Source organism: Cyprinodon variegatus, unplaced genomic scaffold (genome assembly GCF_000732505.1).
Source record: "Cyprinodon variegatus isolate N-32 unplaced genomic scaffold, C_variegatus-1.0 Scaffold707, whole genome shotgun sequence".
In the NCBI taxonomy this organism is placed as follows: domain Eukaryota; kingdom Metazoa; phylum Chordata; class Actinopteri; order Cyprinodontiformes; family Cyprinodontidae; genus Cyprinodon; species Cyprinodon variegatus.
This window is the reverse complement of record NW_015151160.1, coordinates 418,926-428,822: the sequence shown is the minus strand read 5'-3', so window position 1 is coordinate 428,822 and position 9,897 is coordinate 418,926. Positions and strand designations below refer to the sequence as shown.

Genomic DNA, 9,897 nt, shown 5'->3' with positions numbered 1-9,897 from the left:
ATATACACATTACTTCTATTTGTTTTCTATTATATTTCTATTATCTTTTTGTTTATATCCATTTGTTTTCTATTAAGTCATTTCCCTGTGGGATTATTAGAGTATGTCTGATTCTGATATTTGTTTTGGTTGTGTTGATTGACACTCTCTTCCCTAGCAACATATTAATGTACAAATTGAAATTACAGCACTGTTGGAAAGTGTAAATGTTTGAGTACAATCAGAATATAATGCTAATCAACTTCCCATTTCTTTAGTCTTCAGAGAATATGTTCACTGCTTTGTTAAATGATCAATGAATAAAAATGTAAAACTAAACCTAAACTATATTGACATCACTAAAGGTAAAATGTGCAGCAACTACATTTTTTTAATCATCAAAACAAAAATATGTTAAACTAATAAAAAGCAGTTGGTTCTAGGGATTAATAAATTGTGCTTTCTGTTCCTCTATTTATCATAATTTATTTTGTATTATGTCTTCAGTACAGGGGCCATAACGGGGTCTGTGAGCATTTTACAGTGGCATTGGCCCCTGTTGGCCCTGTCATGAACTGGCAATGATAGGAGTGAACGTCTTTGGAAAAGGTCCATTCCATTACATCTGGTGTAAAAAACCCATTTCAGAGCTCATGAAGTTTGTGACCTTAAACTCAAGCAGGATTATGATGTGAGGTCAGTGATTCGAACTCCATCAGCAAGTCCTCCTCTGAATGGCCAAGTGAAATGAATCAGAGGTTTTGGACTTGCTTAGTCAAAGTCTGGACCTAAATCCACCGTATACATGATCACATGACCTTCCATCCCTGAAAACACCTCAGTTTGGCTGAATTGAAACAATCCCGCTGATAAAGAAAAAAACCCGCCACAGCATCGTTAGCGACTCACCGCAAGTTCTCCTTAACACTCTACATCAGATGTTGCCGGCAAGGCTGGAGCAACCAGTTCCAAGGTTTAACGAGATAATTACTTCCTAGCATGGTGCCAAGTTTGCTTGGTTAGATGTTTTTTTTTTTTTTTTCTCCCTATGCAAATACGCTATATATAAAAACTGGATTCTGGATTTACTCAGGCTGCTTTTCTCTGATGCTATTTTGTTTGATCTGAAGTATTGAAGAAGCAAAAAGAGTAATCTAAGAGGGTAAAATGCTTATTCTGTGGACTGTAAAGATTAGATTTTAGCTGATAACTTATCAACAAGTACTGTTTCAGGCTGGAAAACCCCCTGCCTGGGACCCCCCCACTGTCTCTCTGGTATTTTTTGTCATGTGACTCCTAAAGTTATTTTATGGTTCCTCCAGAATGAGTGGATGTGGCTCTGGAGCCATCATGAACCGTCCCTGCTGGCAATTGTTATAGCCCCAAACCAAGCAGAAATAACAGAGCTGTGTATAAATGGGTTTAATTAACAGAAATAAAGTCTGTCCACCGACCAAATAATTCAGAGCTTATCCTCGCCCCCCCCTGAAGAAGTCGGCTGCTTCTCATGCTCCCAGTCATCCAGCTTTGCTCTTACTGGAATAGTTAGTGTTTTATTGGAGGATTAGCTGGTCGGTCGCCACTGTGTAACATCAGGTTTGCAAGCTGAATATACAGCTGGATGCATGGTTGGTTGTATGTCAGTTTAGTGATTAAGCCATAGGTGGGGATGTAGCCAAAGGGCTTTTTTTGAGGAAGTTCGATGACAGCAGACACACCTAGCTGAGACTGATTTAATGGTAGAAGGAATAAAACTTTACTGCTTTGAGATCTAGCTTGTCTGGTCTTTGTGTGTTTCTGGGCCCGTTTCTATGTTGATGAAGCATCCAAAAGACGTCATGTTTAAGAAGAAGAAACGAACATCTCTACAGTTGTGGCAGGATTATTTTTAAATCAGTATTTGAGATTGAATTGTTACATTTTTTTTACCCAAAGCGTTTTATTATCATTACACTGTCACAAGTACAGAGCAACGAAATTAACTCTCTGCATTTAACTTATGCCCTTGAAGAGCACTGGGCTGCCATTGTGCGGCGCCCGGGGAGCAGTGTGGGGTTAAGGGTCTTTGCTGAGGGATCCAGAGTGGCAGTCTGTTGGAGTGGGGCTCGAACTCAGAACCTCAGTATTCCTAACTATATGCTCTAACCACTAGGCCGCCACTCCCCCAGCAAAATGCAGTATTAAAACTATATGAAAAAATGGACTGTGCCTTAAATGTACTTTTTTTTTTTTTGATTGGGTAAATAAGAGAGTAATATCTCCAGAATACAGCTTTAGGTGTGTGGTCATTAGAATTTCTGCTGCTTAACATGATACATCTAAAACTGTTTGACAATAAGTAGATTTAAAGAAAAATATATTTTTTCTTTAATTTAAGAAAGAAAAGTTTTAAATATATATAACCGGTGGTATGTAATGTCCTTCAGCTTTACAGAAACAATTCTTTAAATTAAAGCAGCATTTACCTCAGTATAACTCTTTCCATGCAAAGGTGCATATTGAAAGCATCAAGGCAATGGCATCAAATGGGAACTTGAGGAGTCATAGGTGCTGATTGAAGCGTCTACTGCCCCCATCTGGTCGAATAGCTGAACTGCATGTTTCATATCACTTGCAGCTAAAGCAGAGCTGTGTTTGCATCTGTAAGAGAGCAGCAGTGAGCTGCCAGCCCCCATCCTCCAGTTATTGTTTTGAAATACGAAGCGAGGGGGGAGAGGAGTAAGCCCCAGGTCTGATTTATTCAGCTGCCTCCCCCACGGTGCCTGTTTGTGGGCTTTCAGGATCGGGGACGTGTGCCGCTTCGTCTGTGGTTTTAATGAAGAACATATTGGGTTTCTGAAACTATAAACATATCATGTAAAATGGTGAATGGGGGTAATTAGGTGTATGTCATGAAGTGTAGCTGCACATACATTTAGCTTAATGAGGAGTAAAGCATACATGATGAATATAAGAGGGGAAAGTCTGTCAGCTTTATGTTATCGCAGCATGATGGCTTCTCTGGCGCAGATGTTCGGGTTCAGGGGTGTCCTGAGCTGGAATGTGCCGCCTTGTCCTAACGTCGTTCCTGGGGGGCCTGAAACCGCTGCTGCAATCTGCAGGGAAGGTCCGTGTAGAGGCTAACTCAGCAAGTGGCTCTTATATAAACCCCCACATGTCTTCCTCATTGAATAAAATGTACAATTTACTGTTTTTCTTGGACACCAAATAGCATCTGACCCCCACCCCTCCCCTCCTGATCATAACATTTCATGTAACTCCTTCTGGACACATCTCAAAGTCGCTTAACTGGCTAATCTGATTCAATCTGCATGCCTCTTGTGTTTTGTTATTGATGAAAACACATTCCAGTCAGAGCCCATGGACATTCCTCTGGTTCCCTGTCCCAGATGTTTATGTACCTACTTCAAAGAGAGGGATGTCTTCTGCTTTGGGTGTTTTATCACCAATATCACACATTTTGATTGGTAAACTCTTTTACCTGTTGTGTGCAGTAGAGAAGTCAGGGGGTGGCTTTTATTCACTGAAATGTAGAAAAGAGAAGGAAAGCAAAGTTTTCCCCTATGCTTGTGAAGATACTTCAAGATACTTTGGAGTGTAGCTATATTTTAGTGTTGGGATGTTTTAGATTGAACTCTTCACCATTAATCTTAATCTGTTTTCTTTTTTTTATTTCTAAATTTCTCTGCTTGTGAAGATACTTCAAAAAAGCTCCTCCAGACATTCCGATTTGTGAAAGCTTTATGGATAGGAAGCAAAACTACGGAAGAGGATTAGGGCCATTGGAAAATAAAAAAAGTTAACTGATTTTTATATATTATTTCAGTTTAATATGGGAAAAAGTCAGAATTCTGACAGCTAACAAACATGTTAGCATCGAGCCATAGCTATGTCTGTTTTACAGACTAGCTCTCTTGTTTTAATCCCCTTCTGCTCTTCCATTAATGAAATAGCATCACCGGGGACCCCTCAGACACATAAAAAGTTGCCTAATTTCATAATTTTTCACCAATGTGTAACTGGCCCTCCCAAACAACTCACATCTTTGTCAGTGAAGCTGAGTGCTCCCACATCTCTTCCTCCATCTACATTAAGATCCAAAATTCTGAGAATAAAGTCAGAATTCTGACTTTTTTCTCATATTATACTGAATTAAATAAAAAAATCAGTTAACTTTTTGTTTTGTTTTTTGTTGTTTAATCCTCTTCTGTATGAAACATCTTCAAACTTGGAAAACAAAATCCAGTGTTTGTTTTGTTTTTTTTCTTTTTTTACTTTTTTGGCTTCCCATATGCTTGTAAAGTGCATCCATGCACAAAGGGAAAATAAAAAAACACCATCTTCCTTTGTGTATTAGTAGAAAAAGTAAATATTAATATGAAAAACAGTTTTCCTGGATCTTCTTGGATGTTTTCTATATAGTTCTGATTTTGCAAGTTTTCCATTCAAAATCCAATTCTGTAAACTTCCATTTATCCTTTAAGAAATAGTTAAATAGTGAACATTTGTTCAAACTCGCTTTCAATTGTTTTACTGGACCCCATCTTTTTTTTATTTACCATATTAGGGATAGATGGATCATTTGGTTCCTAAAACAGTTTAAACATGTTATGGTTACTCAGAAAAAAACAGGCTCAGCTTGACTAACGTTGCCTCTACATGCAAAGCATCGCTGCTTCTTTTTCTTTAAATTAACACCAGGTTTTTCCAGCCAGTCGCAGGTAGATAGAGAGGGAACGTGTTTCTTGAGCAACTTTCTTCCCCTGAGGGAGAAAACTATAGAGGAGGGGTTAGGGGCGGGGCTTGGCTCTGCCATGTGATCCAGCGGGGTTTTAAAGAAACTCTGTCCGCTTTCTACACTAGACTCGATCAGGTGTTTAAACCTCGCTAGTAAATATTAAAGGATCAATCTGAAGGTTGAAACATGCGCTGCATGATGAGCTACAGCCTGCCCTGCTCCCCGGGAATCTCTCCTCCTCATTCAGGCAGGATGGTGTCCTACAGAGCCAGATGCGTCAGGTAAACCACCGCGTTTAGCTGCTGATCATCCCGCTCTCTGCATGGCGGCTCCTCTTTATATTTAACCAACAGCTGGTTTGGGTCCGGCTGGGTGATTTTCTCCATGTTTCCGCCTATAATGTGGCCTGTGTTCGCCGTGTGTTTATAGTTTGCGCTCAGCGGGCTCCATGCAGCGCTGTACGTGCGCTCCAGCACGCAGGACGGCAACACTTAATGGATTGTATAGGAGACCATGTGCTCCCTATAGGTCTATTAAAGAAACTAACTTTATAAATAAACGGTTAATGCTGTGCTGACTGTATTGCAGAGAATAAAAGGGATTAGAAATGTGTTTTTACAGCTTAGGGTCAAATATCAGATGCTGTTTTTTCAATAGAAACACATGGAAACAGGCTGCTAATAATATAATGTCTGATTACAGGGGGTGGGAAACAATAGATTTGATTGATCTATGTTGAAACATGTTTGCAAAAGAACATAGATTTGGGATATCTTAATTTAAAAGAGCTTGCTACTGCGAAAATACTCCCTTTTTATATTTCTTATCTACTGTATGTATAGTGTAAGGCCTGTCTGCCTCATTGTTTGCTCATTTACTGCCTCTTTCGCTTTTATCTAAGAATTTATAGCCACTTAGCTGGTTATCTGTCCCTGTTTGGTCAAAGAGTGTCTCCCCTTAGAGAGATCTTTTTGTCTTAATAATGAATGTTTGGACTGTAGCTATATTTTATTGTTGGGATGTTTTAGATTGAACTCTTCGCCGTTAATCTTAATCTGTTTTTTTTTATTTCTGATTTTCTCTGGGGTCAGTAAACAACAGCATTCATCAAAATGTTCCCATAATTCTACATACATGAGGTCTAAACTACTCTTAAACATGTTGAAAAATTTTTAAATCTACTTTTATTGTTCTTCTATGGTACATTTGACTCCTAACCATAAAAAAGAACCCTCGGTTGATGTTTGTTGCTCCAAAAAGAGTTGATGAAATAGTTTAATATTATTAGTGAATAAGAAATGGCTGATATGAATCTGAAGCGCATGATGAAAGCTGAATGGATGTCTTATCTCTCGCTCTTCCTTTCAACAGTGCATCTGGTGCCAATGTGGTCGCAATCGATAACAAGATTGAGCAGGCCATGGTAATTATGATTTTGTATATTTCAACTAAGGCTGAACACATTTCCTACATGCCTCCACAGTGATTGCTTTTTTTCTGCAACCTTCTTTGCACTGTTAAAAGACAGTTGGTAATCATAAAAAAATTCTATCTAAGATAAGTAATCGACTTTTCAGGTCACCTGAGGACAACCTGGTGCCAAAAAAAGATCAGACCTCACCGCTTTATCTCGATAAGGGATCTAGTTTGTTCCTCTACATTAAAAGTTGGTATCCTAACCTCCCTGTTTTTTGTTTTTTTTTCTTTCCCGCTTCAGGACTTGGTGAAGAGCCACCTGATGTACGCCGTCCGCGAGGAGGTGGAGGTGCTGAAGGAGCAGATCAAAGAGCTTTACGAGAGAAACTCTGTGCTGGAGCGCGAGAACGCCGTGCTGAAGTCGCTGGCTAACACCCAGCAGCTCACCCAGCTGTCCAGCCAGCTCAGCTGCCTTTCACCGCCGCTGCAGCTGCATCAGCCCCCGTTCATCAAAAACAGCGGCCACTCTCTGGTTCACCACGAGGGGAGCCAAGGCGTCTCCTATCAGCCAAACATCACCTCGGCGTGAACCCCCTCACCCTCCCTTTATTTTCCCCCCTTTAAACACATGTTTTAAGGACATGCCTCCCACAGACAGGAGCAGAATGTCCTCGTTGGAGAAACAAAGAAAAACACCAAACTGTCCTCTTAGCCCTTTAAGCAGAAGGCATGGCTCTGCTCAGTGCATTAGTATGCATTGATGCCAGCACAGGGCCGTCACACTGTCAAGACATTTACCAACACTTAGTCTTATTGTGTCCTGTGCTCGGCTGAATGTGAGGCATTAAACTAAATGTATCCTTGTGCAGGAGGCAGGAGGGTTACCAAGCTCAGTGAGCTTAAACTGTTGGGGTAAACAGTGCTGGACAGTATTAGTGACAGAGTTCCTGCAAAAAACAACAAACATCTGACGCAAACTGTCCTCCAGGCGTCCACGTCACTTCAGGGCTGGTAGAGGGGGAGGCCGTAGGCAGACATGGTGCCGGTCGGAATGAGCGAAGAACACGTCCTCGTTGAGGAGGACAGGATAGGCAGAGAGAGAGAGACAACAGTCTACGCTTTTAAAAGAAATTATCTATATATATATATATATATATATGTCTGTGCTGCATCGAATGCTTGTTTTTTCAAAGCCACCGTACTTTGACATGAATCATAATAAAAAGTCATCAGTAGTTCAGTTTTAGCAATTTTTGTTTCTCTATTTATTTCAGGGCTGCTATTTCATAATATAAAATGAACAATGTCATGAAGTTACAAATTCAAAACGACTTTAGTTTCCTAGTATTTTAAGATCTGTCAGGTTTAACATTTGCTTGTTTATTTGTTTTTTTTCTTCCAACATGAATAAGTAGGCAATAAATTCCTTGGTTGAAATTGTTCTCAAGAACTGGTGGTAACACTAAAGATGAGCTTTTATGAGGTGAAATCCAGGTTGAATGTATATTTTGTAAAGTATTAAAGAGTGTGGGGGGTTTGTACAGGACAGTACCTATTAAGATAAAAAAAAAATGATGGGATGGTTCAATAAAGAAAACTATGAATTTTACTTTTTCTAGGCTTTTTTTTTTTTTTTCAAAACAAATTATTTTTTTTCTTTAAGAGATGAAAAACTGTGAAAATTGTTCAACCTACTTTATAACCAAAGACTCAAAAACTGTTTAGTCATCATTTTCAATTGAATGCACATTTTATTTCTCTCCTTCCCTATAAATATTTTGTTGCTCGTTCTGCATGATCTGTAATCGGACCACTTTCTTACCTCATTTGCTTTTTTTTTTTTCTTTTTTTTTTCAGCACTCTTATTTAACTGTCATTCTGTGAATGATTGTAAGATTTGTGAACAAGAAAGGGAACTGTGAGCTGAAGGGGTGGAGTCAGTAAGAAAGTGTTTGACGCAAAAGGATTGTGATGGTAAAACAAACGTAAAGTTGGAGATGTTAAAGGATGAGGGAGGAACTGTGTGCATAAGATGACAGAAGAAGCCATCTTTATTCTAATGTTAAATCTGATTTGCAGATATCTAGACACACTTTAAAGCTGCTGAGCTTATTACGGGATGTCCTTTTTCACTTCTCTGTGCCTCTGGTGCCGATGCCCTGCAGTCCGCAGGCCGTTGGGTCCATTTCTCTGTGGCTTAGAACCAAACCAAACTGCTTGGTAAATGTACAATCAGACATCTCTTAAATCTTCCTTCCCCCAATGTTTTTTCCCCCCCCTTGTTTTCATTAATTTGAAGGAGATGCCGTGTACATGCCAGATGTACTGTATGAAAGTGATCACTGAGCCTTGGAAAAAAATGTCAAAACCAATGCCCTTGTAATGTGCTGTTAAAAAACTATTTTAGTTTTCATTCAGAAATAAAAAAAACAGGTTTTTATCACAAAGTGTCTTCATTTGTTTGTTTTTCCAATGTTTTAATATACTGGAGTCTCCCACTTGTCATAGTGATCTGTTTTGTCAGATGAGTGATGACTATAAACGGGTGGGAGGTGTTGCAAACAAAAAATCGAATGCAGGTCAAACACAAACATGACTAAGCATAAGCCCTGCAGCTAAAGTTGGATGTTATTAGTCTGACACAAATATGTCTGAAAACATGGAGGAAATTTGAAAGCCATGTTACTACATGCACACTTTTTTCAGTGATTCAGTTTATCTATAAAGCACCAATTTACGACACCGTCGTCTCACTTAAAGGCACTTTACAAGGACAATTCAAGCTGCTCATACAGTCAGATTGCTGACTCATTCCATAGACTCACTGACTGGACAGCAATCCTTCACACCAGGAATACACTTAGCGACAGTGAGAAGGAAAACTCAGGTTTAACAGGAAAAAACCTTTACAAGAAGCATGGTCAGTGTGAGCGGCCATCTGCCGAGGCCAACTGGGGTTCAAGGAGACGGAAGTAGTCGTACAGAAAGAAGAGATATAAAAGGTAACTGTAAAATAGGCAGCCCTGTCCCTGAAAGAGGCAGATGAGCTCTCAGACAGTGGCCGTGTCAGAGGACATACAATTAGTCATAGTAAGAGATACAGGACTACACTGAAAAACAGGCCAAGCTCCAGCATCTATTAACAAAGGTCCAGCAGCACAGCAGATATTTCTCTCCAGGATGGAGTCACAGCCAAACAGGAACACACCAGATGAAGCTACTATGAGAAAAAGCAAAGAGAGCAGAACATTATACTGCAGAATGGGTGAAAAGCGATAGAATGAAGCAGAATGATGAAACGGTCCTTCAGCAATCTAAGCCTATAGCAGCATAACTATGGAGACAGCATTGGATAACCTGAGCCACTCTAACTATAAGCTTTATCAAGAAGTAAAGTTTTTTTTTTAGCCTTAAAAGTAGACAGGGTGTCTGCCTCACGGACTAAAACTGGTAGTTAGCTCCACAGGAGAGGAGCCTGGTAATAAAAGATCTGCAACGCATTCTACTAACCTGCAGATTGAGAGCGAAGTGCTCTGTTAGGAACATAAGGAACAATCAGATCTCTGACATCAGATGGAGCTTGGCCATTTAAGCCTTTATATGTGAGAAGGAGGATTTTAAATTCTATTCTGGATTTAACAGGAAGCCAATGAAGAGAAGCCAGGATAGGCGAGATATGATCTTTCTTTTTAATTTTCATCAGAACTCTGGCTGCAGCATTTTGGATCAGCTGAAGGCTTTTAACTACAGTTTGTGGACTTCCT

The 9,897-nt window shown here is 39.7% G+C and overlaps 1 protein-coding gene across 1 annotated transcript; it reads left to right on the top strand.

Moving 5' to 3' along the window:
• Positions 1–4,825: 4,825 nt before the first annotated feature.
• On the top strand, positions 4,826–8,568 carry LOC107097579 (TSC22 domain family protein 3-like). The gene is made up of 3 exons (XM_015394775.1): positions 4,826–4,998; positions 6,089–6,140; positions 6,435–8,568. Exons 1-3 carry the CDS (start codon positions 4,904–4,906, stop codon positions 6,720–6,722), a joined length of 435 nt encoding a protein of 144 aa, XP_015250261.1. The 5' UTR covers positions 4,826–4,903; the 3' UTR covers positions 6,723–8,568.
• The last annotated feature ends 1,329 nt before the right edge of the window (positions 8,569–9,897 follow it).

Bases quoted from the DNA above. Each gene is read 5' to 3' on its own strand.
- LOC107097579 (XM_015394775.1), top strand. From the start codon at position 4,904: ATGCGCTGCATGATGAGCTACAGCCTGCCCTGCTCCCCGGGAATCTCT. The intron at 4,999-6,088 runs GTAAACCACCGC...TCCTTTCAACAG, and splicing joins TACAGAGCCAGATGCGTCAG to TGCATCTGGTGCCAATGTGG. The intron at 6,141-6,434 runs GTAATTATGATT...TTCCCGCTTCAG, and splicing joins ACAAGATTGAGCAGGCCATG to GACTTGGTGAAGAGCCACCT.